General features: G+C 41.8%; 1 protein-coding gene and 1 long non-coding RNA gene across 7 annotated transcripts in view; one reads left to right on the forward strand and one right to left on the reverse strand.

Annotated features, from left to right (window-relative positions):
- Positions 1-19903, forward strand: part of STARD13 (StAR related lipid transfer domain containing 13) — a 442897-nt gene that overhangs the window by 75274 nt on the left and 347720 nt on the right. For all 5 annotated transcript variants that reach the window (XM_054015314.1, XM_054015313.1, XM_054015312.1 and 2 more), the window contains one exon: positions 14586-15499. In XM_054015314.1, the coding sequence (XP_053871289.1) occupies positions 14747-15499 (753 nt within the window). In that variant the 5' untranslated portion in view covers positions 14586-14746. The remainder of the gene's footprint in view (positions 1-14585; positions 15500-19903) is intronic.
- The window catches only part of LOC128829877 (uncharacterized), a 91615-nt gene that overhangs the window by 46783 nt on the left and 24929 nt on the right, over positions 1-19903 (reverse strand). The window lies entirely within an intron of this gene.

The raw sequence follows: 19903 nt of genomic DNA on the forward strand, positions 1-19903 counted from the left end.
GGAGTGACCCTACATTAAGCCATGCATAAGAGCAACTGGACCCCGTAGACGGAAAAGTGAGAGTGTGTCAGGAAGGCGATCTGTACCCACACTTTGCACTCAAGAAGGAGCACTTGTATCATATCAAGAATCATCATCATATGGGGGTGATGTGGAACCAGCTGCTAGTTCTGCGCTGCTACTGCTGAGCTGCGTTCTCTCCCCAGGTATCCCGCTGGGGATGTCAAAAGACGTTGGCTCGGATATTAGCCTGATTCTACTAGCCAGGCATACACCGTGAAGTGAGAGAATATAGTTCCTCCTGTCCAGAATGTCAACTCTCTAGCAGAAGAGGGATATTAAGGTACCCTTGGTCCCCCTGCCCTTGATCGAGACCCCCTTAGAAAAAATTGAGTTGGACATGATTGGACCTCTAGGAAAAAAATGCAACGGGGCACCAGTATATATTAGTGATTGTAGACTACGCAGCCAGGTATCCAGAGGCTGTTCCTCTCTGCTCCCCAAAAGCGACAGCTATATCTCCAGTACTCTTAAAGCTCTTCTCACACATAGGATTTCCCCATGAAATATTGATGGACCAAAGGACTAACTTCACTTTCTAGCTGATGCAGGAATTATGCTCTCTTCTGAAGGTCAAGTCTCCGAAGACGTTGGTGTACCACCAACAGTCTAGAAGAATGGTTTAACAAGACTCTGAAGGGATGTTGAAGTGCTTTGTTAGTGACAACCCTAAGCAGTGGGACTGGCTACTCCCACCACTCATATTTGCCACAAGGGAGGTCTTACAAGACTATACGGGATTCTCCCCATTTAAGTTGTTCTACAGTCACCAACCGCAGGGCATCTTGAACCTGCTGCGAGAAGGGTGGGAAGAGCAAGATGTGGGGGGGGGGCTTAAGCGCAACCCAATATATCCTGCAGTTAAGGGAGTAACTCAAAAACATGGGGGTATCCACCAGGGAGAATTTGAAGAAGGCCAAACTCACCCAGGAACAGAACTACAATAAGGGAGCATGGCTACAAACTTTACAGCTAGGTCACCATGTTCTTCTACTAATGACCTCAGCCGAGTCTAAATTAATGGTCTGATAGCAGGGTCCATTTGAAGTGGTGCGGTAGGTAGGGCCTGTGGACTATGAAATCATATTACTCGGGAGAAGGAAGGAAACCAAAGTCTACCACATGAACCTTCAAAATCTGGGAGGGCATGAAAGGTCCTGCTGATAACTCCTATTTCGGAAGAACCCAAACTGGGGCCCCAGGTGCCTAGCGGCAAGGCCCCAGCAACAGTACCGGGGGCGAAGGACTCTCCCCTGCACAAAAGAAATAACTCCTCCAAGTAATTGGGGACTTTGCAATGGTGTTCTCCAACTTCCTGGGGAGGGTGCAGTTGGTCCAACATCACCTAGAGACTACCCCTGGCCAAGTAGTCCAAGAGATCCCTAGACCTTACCCCGAACGATGCTGGAGATGGGGGCTTGATTATAGAATCCAAAAGCGAATGGAAGAGGCCCATACTTCTCATTCCCAAACCAGACGGTACAGATCCGTTCTGCATCAACTTCAGGAAGGTCAATGTCATCACAAAATTCGACCTCTACCCAATGCCAAGGGTGGAGAAGTTGTTAGAATGACTGGGGCCAGCAAAATACTTAAGCACTATTGACCTGACAAAAGGTTATTGGCAGATTCCCTTTTCCCCTTCCACGCAAGAGAAAACTGCTTTCTCCACTCCTTTTGGGCACTTCCAATTTAAGACCTGCCTTTCTTCTCCATGGAGCTGACGCTACCACCCAATGACTTATGAATAAGATCCTGAACCCCCCATATGCTATGGCCTACATCGACGACATCATCTACAGTCCCACCTGGGAAGACCACTTACAGTATTTAAGGGAGGTGTTAAAAGCCCTACAGGAGACCGGACTTACAGCCAACCTGGCGAAGTGTAAGGTGGCTCTGAGTGAAGTGACCTACTTGGGGTACTGTGTAGGAGGTGGTCTTGTGAAGGCAGTGGTCAATAAGGTTCAGGCCCTCACAGCATGTTGTGTTGCATCCCCCAGTCGAAGAGGCAAGTCAGATGTTTTCTTGGTCTGGCAGGATATTACCGGTGGTTTAATCTCTGGCTTCGCCTCAATCGCAGTCCCAATTATGGACCTAAGTCAACAGTCCTAAGAAGATCCATTGAGATAGGAAGTGCAAGAAAGCATTCAGAGAACTGAAAGCATGACTATGCCTGGCAACCATGCTATTCAGCCCCGATTTCTCTCTGGAATTCATATTGCACTCTTGCACTCGGATGTCGGGTTCAGCACTGTTCTTTCACAAGACTTCGAAGGGGAAGAACACCTGGTCCTTTATCTAAGTAGAAAACTATTCCCTAGGGAAAAGTTTTACACCTAATGCAGACCTCTTTTTGTGGAAGACAACCCAACCCCGGACAGTCTTCCCGTCTTGAGGGGTGGGGTATGTGAAAGGACATGCCCTCACGTTGGTATGAAGGAGGCTAACAAGCTCCTCTGGGCCTGTTCCAGGCTAAGGAGGCACATCTGCAAGGCTTGCTCAGCCTGGATGGAAAGGAGTTTAAAAGGGGAAAACGCCCCACAGGAAGGGTCAATAAACAAGAACATTGCCCAGGGACTGCTGGGAACAGAGTGAGTCCAGCCAAGGAGGAGACAGCTGGGAGGCATGCCGCGCCTGAAGCCATCCTGACTGACAGTAAAATAACACACCCCCCCCATGAAGGGGCAATAGACTCTGTCAGACTAAGCCGTTAGAGCTGACTCTCTAGGGGCTGCCTGAAAGACTGGTCCTTGTTCCAGCCAGATCTTTCCTCTCTTGCAAAGGGGAAGGAGGAACAAGAGCCACAGAGAGATTTCCCCCACCCCCAAAGACTGTTAACTGGGGAAAAAGAGGAGGTAAATGAAGGACAAGTGGGACACAGGGGGGTCCAGGCATTTTCATTGCAGCTGATACAAGCTGAGTTATCTCAGATCCATCAAGCAGATCTCAGAGAAGGAGCTTGCCCTTAGGCTTGAATCATTGTACTAGTAGGCATTTATTTCTACGGTCACCACTTTATAGAATCCAGTATCACTGATTGGAGAGGAGGAGAGAGACACTACCGGAGTCTGGAATCAGTTTGGAAGTGGGGAAAATTTGTTACCTGAAATAGCACTTTAATTGAATATTGTGTAAGCACCTGCAGATATTTTAATGTAAACACCTATCAGAATCTGTTTTGCCGTATTTGTGTGCTGTTGGATTTGAAAAGTATCATCAAGACTTTAATTTGTTACGAGTTCTGAATTAACAGCTACAAGGGAAATAAAGAATTCTTAAATACTGAACTCAGAAATGTCCTGATAAACCTTTGCATTCATAATAACGAGCTAGTGTGGGCTTATACAATTTAAAACTAATTGCCCAGCCAAAATTCTCATTATCATATTGATGCATTTCATAAATCAAAGCTCCGCTTATTCAAGCTTTGTTACAAATCTTGTATTAAACAGTATACTTCATTTGAGAAATGTAATGTGGTGCCACAAAAACTGCAGAGGTTTTAAAAGACCAATAGTGTATAAACCTGGAAAGCTGCGCTATCATCAGGGCCGGCACCAGGCACCCAAGCACATGCTTGGGGCGGCACCTGATAAGGGGCGGCGGGGGAGAGCACGGCGCGGCCCGGCGCGGGGGGGGGGTTCCGGCGGCGTGGAGCTCGGCGGGTGGGGGGGCAGCACGGGGCTCGGCGCTCGGGGGGGTTCCGGCGGCGCGGAGCTCGGCGTGGGGGGGGCAGCATGGGGCTCAGCACTCGGGGGGGTTCCGGCGGTGCGGAGCTCGGCGGGGGGGGCAGCACGGGGCTCGGCGCTCGGGGGGGGGGTTCCGGCGCTCAGCGGGGGGGCGGTGCTCGGGGGGGGTGTTCCAGCGGTGCTCGGCGGGGGGCGGCACGGCGCTCGGCGGGGAGCCTCGGGGGGGGGGGGGGCAGCCCTGCTAGAGCCGGCCCTGGCTATCATGAACGAATTTAATACATATAGTACTAATGGTCTTGTTCTCTCTGACTTTTTATTTTATTCCTCTTTAGCCCTAACATTTTCCACAGTAATAGTAATGCTGTGGCGTGGATACAGGTTTCTACACAGCAGAATACTGCCAATGAGAGTTTTGTTTTGTTTTTTTACCTGTTGATCTATCTGGCACACTAAAGCAAGTGCTCTCTTCTTTCAGCTCTCTTCTTTTTTCCAAGTCTGTGGCCCTAATTTACACTTCTTTGACATCAAAAAATATTGATTCTTACTAAGATTCTCGTTATCTATCTAGCTGATCCTTAGATATCTTGTCAGATATTACCATATACCATAATATCTGAGTACCTTACAAGGACTATTACAATCATATAAGGTCAGTGGTCTACATTCTCTTTTATTTCCCCATAGGCAGCTAAGATTTCTATATTTTCTTTTTCCTTTTATCTCCTCCTCTTCCATCATATCCTTTCTTCATTCCTCCCACCCCTTGCCCCCTTCTGTGTAACTGTGGGAAAGCTAAACTGAAGAATCAAATTTTATGCTTTGCTCTGAAGGCAGGAAGTGAGATTTATCTTTTTTCCAATTTCTTTCAGAACTGAATTCCATAGCTTTGGGCCAGGGCTGACAAATCTCTCTTCCCATTTTCTTATGGGTTTTACCTTTGAAGTTTGACATTTCCCTAGTCCCAAGGAGCACAAATGTTGAGAAAAATCATCATAGTAAAGAGCAAGGTGATCTCCTAAGTAGCTTGAGCCAATTCCATGGAGGACTTTGAAGATTAATCGATAGACACTTTGAATTTAACCTGATGCCTTATGGGGAGCCAAAATAGTGAGCAGAGCACTGGAGGGATGTGTTTTTGGAGGCTGGTAGTGTTGCACTGGGGGGCTGATGCATCCTGGACCAAGTGAAGATTTTTAAGGTCAATGTCCTCATCCTTATAAACAGCAAATTACAGTAATTTATAAGAACATAAGAATGGCCAAACTGGGTCAGACCATTGGTCCATCTACCCAGTATCCTGTCTTCCCACAATAGCAGGTGCCAGATGCTTCAGAGGGAGTAACTAGAACAGAGTAATTTATTGAGTGATCCATCCCATCAGCCAGTCCCAGCTTCTAGCGGTCAGAGGTTTAAGGACGCCCAGAGCATCTCTGACTAACTTGGCTAATAGCCATTCATGGACCTATCCTCCATGAACTTGCCTATTTTTTTTTAATCTAGTTGTACTTTTGGACTACACAACATCCCCTGGGAACAAGCTCCACAGGTTGACTGTGAGTTGTGTGAAAAAATACTTCCCTATGTTTGTTTTAAACCTGCTGCCTATTAATTTCATAGGGTGATCCTTGGTTCTGCGAAGGGGTAAATAACATATCCCTATTCATTTTCTCAACACCATTCATGATTTTATAGACCTCTAGCATATCCCCTCCCCCCCTCACCAGTTGTCTCTTTTCCAAGATGAACAGTTCCAGTCTCCTCATATGGAAACTGTTTGATACCCCTAATCTTTTTCGTTGCCCCTTTTTATTGTACTTTACTTTTTCCAATTCTAATATATTTTTTTAGATGGGGTGTCCAGAACTGCATATAGTATTCAAGGTGTGACCGTACCATTGATTTATATAATGACATTACAATATTTTCTGTCTTATCTATCCCTTTCTAAATGGTTCCTAACATTGTTAGCTTTTTCTGACTACCACTGCATGAAGAATGGATGATTTCAAAGAACTATCGACAATAACTCCAAAATTTTTCTTGCGTGGCAACAGATAATTTAGATCCCATCATTTTGTATGTATACAGTAGTTGGGATTATGTTTTCCAAAGTGCATTACTTTGCATTTATCAACTTTGAATTTCATCTGTCATTTTCTTGCCCAGTCACCCAGTTTAGTAAAATCTTCACTGTCTGCTTTAGACTTAAACTATCCTGAGTCATTTTGTATTTTTTGCAAAGTTTGCCACCTCACTGTTTACCCTTTTTCCAGATCATTTATGAATATGTTGAAGAAGCTCTGGTCCCAGTACAGATCCTTTGGGGACTCTGCTATTTACCTCTCTCCACTGTGAAAACCGAACACTTATTCCTACCACTTATTTCCTATCTTTTAACTGGTTACTGATTCAAGAGTGAACCTTCCCTCTTGTGCATGACAGCTTACTTTGCTTAAGAGCCTTTGGTAAGGGACCTTGACAAAGGTTTTCTGAAATCTAAGTACAGTATATCCACTGGATCATCGTCAACATGTTTGTTGACCCCCTCCCCCCCCCCAAAAAAAAAGAATTCTAATAGATTGGTGAGGTATGATTTCCCTTTACAAAAGCAGTGTCGACTCTTCCACAGCATATCATGTTCATCTATGTGTCTGATAATTCAGAGTAAGAGGTGGCTGTCTTATTTCATGTCTGTTTCATCAGTCCTAAGAGCATCTTAAAGATACTCTGTCAAGAGCAACATGACCCTAAATTATCCCACTTTATATAAAAGCATTTTTCAATACAGGAAAAATCTATTCCAATTTCTAACCAAAGTGGTCAGATCCCAGCACATCTGCTGGGCAACCAAGAAACAAACTTAGTGAAATTCTCTTAAGAGTGTCAAGAAGAGAGACAGTATATAGAGTAGAGGGACAGCAGATTCACATGCACACATTACTAGTTGTAACAAACTCTGTGCCCTGGAATTGTTTTGATTAATATTCCAGATGAAGAGCTAGGATTTTAATAATGGTATGGTTATCATTCTGGAGGGAGATAGATATTTTCCTGCATAGTTCACACAGGGTTCATTTTAAATTATAAGGTACAATTGGTTCATTTTGGGGCATCTATATATTGATAGTGTTTGACTCTGGGAAAAGTTGTTGGTTGTACAAAAACAAAGCAAAGATATTATAGGGCCATGAATAAGTGTCTACCATTTTACTTGTTTAAAGACAAAATGAGAGATTTTACACTAATTTTCTTTCCCCAAAGTATTAGGAATTTTAACAATGATTCCACGAGATTATAGTTTTAAGGTACCTCAGATTTTAAGTCTAACCCACTGGAAAGTGCCTGTAGCTATACCACTCAAGCCAAAATCTTATCAAGAGTTTGATCCTGTACATCATAAGTAAGGCTACAATTTAGTCACGGAGGTCATGAAAGTCATGGAATCCGTGACTTCAGCCTGCAGTGCTCAGGAGCTACAGGGACCCCCACACACACATGGGGGGAGGGAGCTGTGGGGTACCCTCCCATCTCTAGCAGCCCCTGGAGCTCCAAACTGCCACGGGCAGTGAGGTACCCCAGGGTTCCCATCTGCCACGGGCAGGGGGGCCCCCGGAGCTGCCAGTGGTGGGGGAACTCCCAACCTCCTGATCACCTGGGGTAGCAGGGGAACTCCTGAGCTCGCAGGGGCAGCGGGTGGCAGGGGAACCACCGACCTCGTGGGCGGTGGTGGTGGAGAAACCTTAAGCTCCCAGCCAATACGAGCCCCCAGAGCTGCAGGCGGCAGGGGTACCCCGCAGCTCCCGGCCCCCATGGGTAGAGGGGCCCCCGGAGCTGCAAGTGGCAAGGATATCCCACAGCCCTCAGCTTCTGCAGGCGGCTCCTATCCCCTGCGCAGCTGCCCTGCTTCAGACAGTGTGGGGACCCGCAGATCCCCGTTTTGTCCCGGATATTTTTAGTAAAACTCATGGACAGGTCATGGCTACTGTGAATTTTTCTTTTTTGCCCATGACCTGTCCGTGCCTTTTACAAAAATATCTATGACAAAATGTTAGCCTTAGTCATAAGTGCAAGATAAAATATGCTGAATAGGACAGGGAGTGTACTATATTGGATTAACAAGTATAGTGCTGCGTGGCCACTAACGTACTCCTGCCAAGTGGCGGGCAGAGAAGGACCTGAATAGCTAAGTGCTCTAGTCACATGCTGAGGATCATATTGAAAACCATGTATCCTTAGGAGCCAATTCTCTCCTTTACACCCTGCCGCTTTCTTGCCATCTTGAGAGTAAGGGATCAGGTAGGCAAGGGGCTTGAGACAGACATCTGCTAAGTGCAAAGCACTATGTCTAGTGCTTAACTTTACTTGTGCCCCTGCAAAGCTGCTGCTTCCTTTGCTCTACTTCGCAACAACCTTGGTCTCCTGGCTGCACTTAGCATAAAGACTTGTAAGGTCAAGACCAAGATTACATAAACTAACAAGGAAAAGACTTCATCCAGTAAATATTTAGGTTCTCCGAGTACTGTCAGTGATTGTGTAGGTGGCGTTCTTCCCTCCAAGTCACAACTAAACCATTGCTCCAACATGGTGTTAGGGGGCTGGTATAGCTCCAGTTGAGCTTCCCCCTTGGCCACTACCAGACTGCTGTGAGAGGATCCAGCTGCTGAATCCCATTAGTTTTAAGCCTCCAGAGCTTCAACAGAGTCCAGGCACTGTCCCTATCTTGGGGTCCTTAAGCACACTCTCCGGGTGCAGATCTTTTTTCTGGCTCCCCCTCTTGAGAGCGGAGACCTTTGCAGTCAAAATGTCTAAGCTCTGTTACAAAAATAATAAACCCTAAATGCATTTCCCTGCTTCAGTTTCCTGACCACTCCAGAGCATTCTTTAGGCTGGGGTCAGAGTCATCCAGGGTCATTCTGTTGCAGTACATGGCCTGGGTTCTGAAACATGGAGACTTTTTGACCTTGGCCAATCCATTTCCTGACCAAAACTTCTTGTGTGTGTCTCTTGAGTCTTCCACCTGTTAGTCCTTTTACAACCTCCTGCTTTGTCACCCCTGGCTCTTTGTTCTTCTTGGGGAATTTCTACTCTCCAAACCTCCAGTCCTCTGTTGAGGAAAGTTGGAGAGAACTGGGTTCCCATAGGGGACAGTTACTATTTTGTTCTCACTGAAGTTTGGCTAGTCCTCAATTATTCACTTTTGTCACTGGTTTGGGAGGTAGATGCTTCAAGGTTTGTTAGCAATGGTGGATAGACAGAGAGGCCATCCATGATACAGAAGTGTCATAACTTTATAATATCAGCCAGTATTAATAAATTATACAGACTGACTCCCCACAATCCTCGCATTGGCAGTGCTGTTGAGGATGATGTTAGACTGAGACACAAATCCAAGGCAGATTTCACAGCAGCAAGGGTGTTAACATCCCTGACCAAATTAACTTCAAACATGTCTAATGTATGTTCAGCCTATCAAAAATTTCCCTTATAGTTTAAAGTGAAAATAGATTCTTTACTTCCTCTGCTGACAACTAAAATTGTTGTGTAGTATAATTGTTGAAGAATGGCTGCTTTGTTCTACTCAAGAGACGGCTGCATTTTGCTGAGTGACTCATTCATATATATGCCAAGTTCTGTGGTGATTGACACCCTGTGTAGCCCTAATCAAGTCAATCCAGCTGACTCAGGCATAAATACGCCCAAAATTTAGAGCTCTCCATCTAGACCTCTATAGATCTATTCTGACTTGGTGAAATGAGTCGGTGGGGTTGTATAATTTGCCACAGTCTGTAACGTGCTTTTGGATATTTAAGGATGAAAGATGTTATATAACTTTTTCTTAGTTATTCTGATCTAAAATTCCTTACAAAAGGACTAGTATTGCAGCTTTTCCATTTGTACTATCTGTTCTGATCAAAAGCAACACAGAAAATTCTTTTATAATAAGCTCTAATTCATTAGAATTCTCCCACATAATTTTCTGTGTTCTCTTCATGGTTACACTTTTCAGACTAGATTTTCAAATATCTGATTTGTAAATACAGTTAGGGACTTGGATGTCCCAGTGACCTAAATTGTGTGCACACTTAATAGTGCGTGCAAAATTATCTGTAAAACTATGACTGCAAAAAGGGAGGGATACTGAAATTTGGGCTGTAAATGCAGCTCTTAAAGTCACAAACAAAGTAGTAATGGAAGTAATTTGGAAGTAATATGGGAAGCTGCTTTTGGTTTCCTTCATGCTGGCTCAAAAGAGCTTCCAAAGGAGTTTCTCAGCCTGATCTTTCAAAAACTGACAGCAACAAAACCATCCCGCAGTCAACATGAAACTGACTCCAGGTGCTCCAGGTGATAAAGGCAGTGTTAGGGTCTGGCATAGTGTGAAGAATGAGGTCAGACTGTATTTTTAGAAGTGCCTGGTGTTCCTACCAAGCATGCTCCCTCCCTCTCTTTCTCCCCCTTTTTTTCCTGTCTGTCTCTTTCTCTGAATAATTTGGCCAGTGCTTGCAGAAGGCTGTTCTAGCCCCAGGGATTCTCACACATACTTCTATTGACAGAGTCCTTGTGCAGCAAGCTAGCTGAAATGCCTTTTGTTAAGGATCTATTCACTTCTTTTTCTGTCCTGCCCCAAGACTTGGAGGATCGTTTTGTCTCCTGAATTCCTGTTGTTACACTTATGGAAATTAACTGACTTGAAAAATATGGGGTTATCTTACAAAACAGGTAAAAATATCCTCCATAACAGAAGTATTCCTGATCGCCTAGTTTGTATTGGTCTGTGTTTCTCAAATATTTTTGCTTCATTTGTAAGGAAAGATAGTTTCTAAGTGAACAGTAGTCCTTAAACAAAGTTACCGTAAAACAGAGACAAACGTATAAGGCAGTTTGGGGGTTAAAGCCAGTTATTTAAAATGAGATGTGTGCTATTGCAGCCTAGGTCAGTGCTTGTTTCATTACTTTAGTTTGTCAGTTCAAGTCTAAGGTGGTTTAATGAAAAGTAAAGAAATTCCACACATTGATATACTCTAATGGCAACTTTCTAACATGCCAACTTTACTGAATATGAAAATACTAAAATTGTACCAATTGAACCAATGCCTGCAGAGATAACATAAGTTATCTTATTATAATTACCATATGAAAAAGTATGCTCATTTGCAATGCAGCATTTGCCACAGAAAATAATTCTCTTTATTAAATAAAGAAAATGCAGTTAAGGATGTGTGTATTAGACGTTTTTGTCCATTTTCCCCAGCTTATGGTTAAAACTAATATGTACACTGGTTATGGTCTCCATCCAAAATTTGATGGACTTGAATGAGAGTTTTGGATGTGCAAGAAAAACAGGATCAGACCAATATATCATGATGATTGTGACTGTGTGTATGCATGTACATACACATTTCCAGGCATCAGATTGCAAGACATTTAATATTCTCTAGCATTTTAATAGCGCTATTAAAAATCTCTACTGAATGTAATGTAGATTTGTATGAAGCTTTCTTTAGAAAATAAAATTGAGGCTGCCAGTATACATTTCTTATTATGTAATGAGTGGTATATGTTCCTATGCTTATTGTATTGCACTTTTTACCTCTTGTAATGTTTCTGTGCAGCTTCTTTTGTGATTTTCCTTAAGCTGCTTTGGGGGCAATCTTAGTTTGATTCCCATCAATTCAAAAAGAACAGGAGTACTTGTGGCACCTTAGAGACTAACAAATGTATTTGAGCATAAGCTTTTGTGGGCTACAGCCCAATGAAGTGAGCTGTAACCCACGAAAGCTTATGTTCAAATACATTTGTTAGTCTCTAAGGTGCCACAAGTGCTCCTGTTCTTTTTGCGGATACAGACTAACACGGCTGCTACTCTGAAACCAGTCAATTCAAAGTAGGCTAGCTGAGAAACTTTGAGGTAGCATCTGTTTTGTTCTCTCCTGGATTAAAAGAAAACAAACATGTCCTAAAGATTTCTATTTCTCTACAAAAAATTTACCTACATTAGTGCCTGGTAGTAACTAGCATTAGAATACAGACTTGGGCTCACCCAAATATGATCAAGTTAATGTCTCCATTCATCAAGGTTTAAAGACCTTTTCCAGCAAGTTTACTATTACATTTTAGAACCTGTAAGTTCAGATATTCGTATCTGTATTACTAATTCTGCGGTCTTGCAGATCCGCGTTGCAGACCTTTTTATGTGAGTGACTAAAGCAACAGAACTTACATTGACTCACCTCTGAATTTCCAGAGATCTGTGCATTAAGATCCTGCAGTGGGTGGGGCCTTCTAAATCCACACTTCTGCCAAATATGATCAATGTTTAACCTATAAATGTCTATATGTCAGTCCCTACTTGTACAACAAAACCTGCCTTGGAGACCATCTCTGAAGAGGAACCACCTGTCATAAATGACTACTTGCAGAGGCCTTGGAATACCACCGCTCTCTGGTGTGCAAACCTTTGAAGAGAGACCACCTGTTACAAACCTTCTGCTAACTCCCATGAGTGGTCACTCTTGGCAGGTTTTACTGTATTTTGGTCTCCTATATCCTTTTTTTTTTTTTTGTGTGGGGGGGGTGTCATTGCATTCACTCACCCACGGGAAAGGGAGAGGGGTGAACTATGAAGCTTGGAGAACCACATCCTCTCCTCTCCCCACTCCTTGTCCCTGAAGTACCCTCCATCGCAGCACAGAAAAAGCCAAGCCCTAGGTTCTTCTGTTCTCCCAGTCTGATGACACAAGAACAAGGAGACATTCAATGGAAATAAAAGGCGGGAAATTCAGAACTGAGACAAGGAAATATGTTCCCACCCAATGTATAAATAGACTGTAGCATCACTGTCACTGAGGCCAAGACTAGCAAGATTCAAAAAGGGATCGGATATGTATATGGCTAGCAAGAATAGCCAGAGCTGTTATAATTGATTTAAAAATGTGAAAGAGATATTACATGTCATGCTTCAAGACTGAAGCTAATCCCATATGTGCCTACTGCAGGGTTCTTATACATTCCTCTGAAGCATCTGGTACTGGCAACTATCAGAGACAGGCTGCAGGATTAGACAGACCTTGGGTTGGTACCATTATAGTAATCCTTAGGTGACACGTACGGTAGGGTAGGAGAGTGGCTGATAGGGGTATGCCCTTCATCAGGATATAGGGTGCCAGGGGAGTGGAGGGCAAAGATACACCTTCAAATGAGGAATAAACAATATTCACATGAACTGGCAGGGGCCTTATTCATTATTGCTAAACTTTACAAACTTGGGTGGCCAAAGTTAGGCACCTAGCTCAGTATTTAGGCATTTAAATAAGTGACCTGATTTTCAGAGATGCTGTGCCCCTGCAGCTCACAGAGATGTTAAGGAGACAAGTGGGTACACAGCACTTCTGAAAGGCGGCTGCTTTTTATTGAGGGGCCTCTCTTTAGGCTTCAAATGCCTAGTGCCAGTGCTGGGCATAAGCAGACTAAGCAATTGCTTAGGGCCCCAAGCAGCTCTATGCCCTCCTCCCACCCCCCAGTTAATTATTAGTATGTGGGATGGTGGGAGGAATATTCCTGCTCAGGGTCTCCAATGGGCTAGCACCGGCACTGCAGATGCCTAAGGTTAGCCACCAACATTTGCAAATGTTGGCCTATTCATCCTGTCTAACCAAGAAATGAAGTGTATGTGTGTAACCTCTACAGTTGAAGCTTGTATAATAAAGCTCATAATGAAGATGTTGTGCATATATAAAATACATTTTCTCTATTTTTCATATCCTAATCATGATTGTTACAATAACAATATATATAGCCCAGGAATAAAATATGCTTCGCCAATGTCCATTGGTCATTTTTTATATATGCAGTGAAAAGCATATCATGTGCCAGTTTTGTATTTTGTCTGCTTTTCACTTTGACAGTCATAATGCTGGCTTCTAATACGCCTTTTCTCTTTGGCTTGCCACATGCCATCAAAGGCTGAAGCATCCATTAACATTTTGAATAGGTTCTGTTCTGTTTTGTTTGACATCCTGTCACACACATTAAAATGAGGATTATCAATATTTGATCTGTAACAAAAGACAAATTACATAAATGAGCCAGTATAAGTGAATCGTTGATTTCTGGACCCAAAGTCAGATCTTCATCTCATTTGGTGCTTCAGGAATCCACAGACTGGATCTGAGCAGAGAAGATAGCCCTAAGAGTGACTTAAACGAGCCAACTTAGAGTTACAGCTGAAATTCTATAGTCAGCCTTCCCTTTTTGCATTGCATCTGAAAATGGTTAATTGAATTGTTCACAAGTGCTATAATATTGAGACAGCTCAGAGCAGATGAGGGACAGAATTTCAGTTTTAACTCTACATTATAATTTAAAGCAAACCCATGAGTCTATTTTAATGTAATATCTTCTGTCAGTAACCTTTGTTTTCCCCTCCACATTATAGTAGCTTCAACTAAAAAATCTCAAAGCCCTTAGGGATTTGACAGACCAAAAAAAAATTTATCACAGAAAATTCTATGTAGATAAGTTTTAAAATACATTGTGTTTACCCAATAAATGCATTAGGTCAGTCAGAACTATTTTGGTCTATTGTGTGCATATTTAGAGCCAATATTTGAAAAACATTTCTGTATTTACCTCATCTTTCTTAATAATCAGTTATGTAAATAGGCTAAAGCTGCTCAAGTTTTCAATTTAAATTAATCTGTTTGCAGCAAAAATGTTATGGGATGATCTTGCCCTAGGTTTTATATGGAGTTTTAAATGTTCAGATTGCTTCCACTGTTGCACTCAAAATGCAAATGTAGTAGCATCAATAAAACCTACCTTTTTGTATTTCAGGAACGGAAAAGATTCGGAACATTTGCATCAATCTCCAACCATTAATAATGGTGCTCTGACCATGGTCTTGAAGGAATAATACAAGGACATTTTCTGACTCAGCATGGAGAATAGAGGCTCTCAAGACATCCAGCAATGAAGTGGAGTTTGACCTCTGATGGATGAAATCTGCCGGAATGGAAGCTAAGCTCTCTGAAGAGGAGCAGGTGTCACCGTATTTTATATATGCCACATGTCTGGGGACTTCAGAGGAGTCAAAAAACGCAAAATATGAAACAAAGGTAGAAGAATGTGATTGCCAACTTGAGTTCCATAATGTTCTGCTTGAATCCGAATGGAGTTCTATGTCACGGTTAGTAAGCTACCCTGAGACATCCTTGGAACCAAGCAGGGTTACAGGCCATGTTGCTGCTGCTGCTGAGTCTGAGGTAAAGCATCTTTGTGGAAAATTACTGTATTCTTCAGGGCACAAACCTAAGGACAGTCTTACACACCTGCCCTCACATGAGGCATGTTCCTCACTGCTCCTTCCAAGAGAAAGCTCAGCTGAGAAATCAGAGAGGGTTCAAGAGATCAGAGTAATAACACACAAACCAAGTGCGATCACTTTTTCTGATTTTGAATTTTTATCACATAGCGCTAACGCTAAACTCCATATCTGTGAGGTCACAGACACAGAGGCGTCTTCATCTGAAGAGGAGGAGGAAGAAGATGATGAGGATGACGTTTTTACAGAGCTGCCACTGTATGGGGCATTTTACAATGGTCTTTATAAAAGGACTATTCTCCTTGGGAAACAAGATAAATGTGAGCATACGAGAAGCCAGGATATCTGTCATTTAGATGGCTGCAATGATCACACTGGAAAGAAATTGAATGACCATGAAAAGGAAGAAAAACAGATGGACATGGTGGTAAGATGAACTGATTTCTTGTTCCAAACAGGCAAGCTGTACTTTAGCAGCTTGGTTAATGGGGGATTGGCTATTTTATTATATATTTACTAATGGACTATATTGCTTTCATTAGTACAGAGTCAATCAACCAACTGGGTAGTTTAAAGCAAAGAATGGTTATAGTTCACTTGAGGAATGCCTTTAAACATATTTTTCTGGAAACTCACCGTAGAGAATATTCAAAAGTTGGGCCTCCATCCCTCTCTGTATAAATGGATCAGGCCTATATTTTACAGATTAGTACTAAATCTTTAACAGAAAAAGTTATGGGACAGATTAATTCATTTATTATGCTCTGGCTGATTTATGCTGCTTTGGTTGACACAAAGCAGCTGTAAACCCATTTTAACTGGCTAGTTAAGAGAGTTTTGCAGTTGCTTATCACTGTCAGAGTGGCACAAAGCAGCTGGAAAGTACCAATGAAATTGGCCCAATATTTTTTATATTAAAAACGGTCAAAAATAAAACTTCCTCAAGTTGGCACATAAACATTCTATAAATATATTTTTGATCCTAAGAAACATTCATATTTCTAATTGGAAATATGGTAATTACACCTGTAGTGCATACCGTGCTACATATAAGAGTTTCCTTTCACAATTTCTCAAAATAACATAACATAAATGGCATAAGGCCAGCGTAAAACATTATATCCTACATTGAGAGTAATAAGTCAGCAAAGCTTTTGAACCAACCAATTCTATTTCTTCAAACTTCCTTCCTACCAGAGGTGCTGGAACAATTTGTATAGCGGGGGTGCTGAGAGCTATTGAACTAAACTGTAAACCCTGTATATAATGGAAACCACTTCAAGCCAGGGAATGCTACAGAACCCCTCACGCCTCTAGCTTCAGCATCTATGCTTCCTACATTTCCATTAATCTGAGCTTTCAACTAGTGTCATTTTTCTTGTTTCCTTCTAAGGTGGGGAAATTGGCTTGCTCATTTTCCCTGATGTGGTAAGGCCATACCCTGCACCAGCTCTATACCTGGTGCAAAATATATCTCACTGTGCCCTGTTGTGGCTGTGCTAGCCAGCAATGGAAAACATTCCCAGTGAGTATTGCCAGCTCTAGGGGCAGAGTTGAGTTTGCCTTGTGGGGATGGAGTATACTGTAACTTTTGTTTTCCTGATTTTTTTTTCCCAACGGTTTCCTAAAAGGAAGTAAGAGTAGTGGCTCTATGGAAGCTGCTTCCCACTTCCCATGTACGTAGTCAATATCTTATCCTTTTACTCCCCTTTGCTGGCCCATAATATAATTAAATTAAAGCAAAAATTGTGCCATGGATTTTTAAAATTATTTTTAAAAAACCTAGAGAGGTTTAGGACAACTCCAAAAACATACAGTAATGAGAACCACCTAACTATATTCTTTCCAGCAGAGAGTAATTACCCAGCTTCTCTGGAACTGCTGGAGTACAAAAGAATTTCATAGATGCTTTCCAAGTGAACTCTCACTAGTCTGGAGAATTAGCAAACAAAGCTATTTCTATTATAGTTGGTCACAGACCAGGCACGTGGATCCAAACACGCTGAATTTTGGAGAAGTTCTATCTGAATCAGAAATGCATAGCTCTCTCTTTTTAATGGGAGAAACCAAACCCACAAATTCCAATACTCCTGAACTTTGTGGCACAAGTTAATCTGAAACTGCCTGTTCAACCATACTCTTATATCTCATTCCCCCCTCCCCTTTTTGTTATTAGATCAGTGCCTTTGAAATCACGGTATAGCCTCTTGTACAAAGATGTGTGACCTACTGATGGCCACAGCATTTCCCACTTCTATTTCTCCCTTTTTCTCAGTGTGTTTGATTCTCCTCTCACTTACACCAACTTTACATCAGTATAGCTCTATTGACTTCTGATTTACACCAGTGTAAGTGAGAGGAGACTGAGACCATACTGTTTTAAAGACATTTTAAAAATACTCTTGCTAAATTATTTTGAGTCTGGAAGTGTGCATATGATTTTAGCCTCTCTACATCAAAAATATGTTCTGTTTGAATTCTATTCCAATGCACCTTGAATCTCATCTTGTTTCTTGGGGTACAATTCTGCACCCATTGAAGTCAATAGGAGTTCTGCTGTTGACTTTCAGGGAGAAGGATCAGACCCAGCATTTGTTTCCATTCCTCTAAAGTAAGGTTATGAAGGCATTTGTGTGGTCATATTTATATATTTGCAACATTAATAAAATAAACTGGAACAGCAGTTACAGATGTTGGGAGACACAACATGTTAGATTTTTATCTATAGAATTGCCTTTGATTCAAAACCAATCCAGTATTCATTTTGAGTGACGTAATACTTTTCCATATTTGGCACTGCTCATCTCCTGGCCTTTTGATCTCTGTCAAATACTGTACTCATCACATGGGTTTCTAGTAATTTTATGTAATCTAGATGATAATAGTCTTAACTTGATGGGCAATTACTGGGGGGGAAAAAAGGGGGAAAGAATTAACTAACCCGTTCACTCTAATACTTCACCCAACCCCCAATGCTAGAGGGAAATGCATCCTTCTACCCATAGCTACTGATGTATCAGCAAATTTATTTTATAATTCAGCTGAAGTAATTGTCTTATCTTGGAGTAATAATAGTTTGAGTTCAGTATCTGAACTCTTCCCCGGTCCATCTAAATGGATGCTTTGGCTTCATAAACTTCTGAAATTCTCCTGTCATCATTATAACCATTGTTTCATTTTTCTTAACTGTATTGAGATACCCCCATCCACTCACAGAGGAAAAACTAAATGATTAAGAACTGTTCTCAGCCTCTGCTATTAGAAAGCCCAAGAACTGAGCTTTTTCTGAAAGCTGCCCAGTAAGATCCAGTGACCCTCAGTTCAGTTTATTAAATTGTTATGTTGCCACCCTAGTCGTCTAATCCAAGGCTTGCTTCCTCATTCAGTCAAGAACAATACTGCCTACATTCCAGCTAATCTAAACATATATCGAAATGCAAGAGTGACATCCCCGGAATTTATATACTCAAGGACATTCCTTTAGATAAAAGGAAATAGCCAGGCGTTGTTGTCATTTAGTTTTTTATTTTCAGGCCATAAAATAAAAAAGGATGCAGTTCATAGTAGAAAATAATGGATTGTATATTTCCAGACAAGATGGTGGAATAACATAGTAAATCTCCGAGAACATGTCTGAACATTTAAAAAACTGTGCAGATTTAATGACGCAGGGCTTGTTTCTGACTCTTGCTCCATTTAAATAGGCAGAAATCACCGTAAGAAAGGTTCCAGTAAAGTTTGTGCAATTTTAGCAATGGTGACACATTCTATTCATACTAGATGCTTTCATCATGACTCTAGGTTAGCCCCAGTCCAATATGTTGTTATCTAGTTATTCCCATTATTTTGGGATAAGGCTATGTAGTGATGTCTTTCTAGTGGAAAAGGGTTAACAAAGTAAAGAGGGTGTAGGAGTACAACCACTATCAATAGCCCTGAAACTTAAAAATAATGTAACAAACAAATCACCTTTACCATATAGATACATGGCTGCCAAACATAATAGTGTGACTGATATCCTGACTAACCTCACACTACCAAAGTTGGCTATGAAATAGTGATTGAGCTCTATCCTACGGGGCATTCCTAAGTAATATGTACTTGTGATTGAACTACCCAGCATTAGATGTCAATACTGATCCAAACAGGGATAAGACACAGCTTAGTTGCTAAGGGAAAAAACTAAACTAAAGGTTCTTAATACTCAAAGATTTACTATTTATTTCTTATCACGGTAACAAAATATTGGGTGCTGCTTTGCTTTCTTTACAGTGGGCTCCACTGCATAGTGTTGGTAGAACTGTGGTGGTAACCCCTAATAAGCATACCCAGGAACAGATTCTGTCACCTTATTGACACTGAGTAGCACCTTGCTATGCAAATAGTTCCATTAAAATAATCAAATAGGGAGGTACTACTCAGAGTGAGTAAAGGGGCAGAATCCAGCCTTAAGTACCGTATTTGCTGCAGGTATCTGGGGTGATGAATGTTGAGTTTTTAGCTATATACAGTGCATACTATTTTCTAAAATTAAATAAAACAATACATGCCTTTGTACTTGGCCTCAAATGGTTTTGGCCTAATTAATGTTAAGCAGAGGAAAATCACTGTAAATACAGCAAATTGCTAAAACTGCATATCAGTTCTTTTGTAAATGAAATAAACACTGTAAACAATTTGTACTGTATAGACTTAAAAAAAAAAAAAAAAAGGTTTTCCCTCTCTTCCCTTCCCACTCCTCCCTCAAAAAATAAACAGAATTCCTAATGCCCAAGTGTCATGGTTCCACAGCTAACCACACCTCTGTTCCCTTTGTGGTCTGAGTGTACCT

This window comes from Malaclemys terrapin, chromosome 1 (genome assembly GCF_027887155.1).
Source record: "Malaclemys terrapin pileata isolate rMalTer1 chromosome 1, rMalTer1.hap1, whole genome shotgun sequence".
Lineage (NCBI taxonomy): Eukaryota > Metazoa > Chordata > Testudines > Emydidae > Malaclemys > Malaclemys terrapin.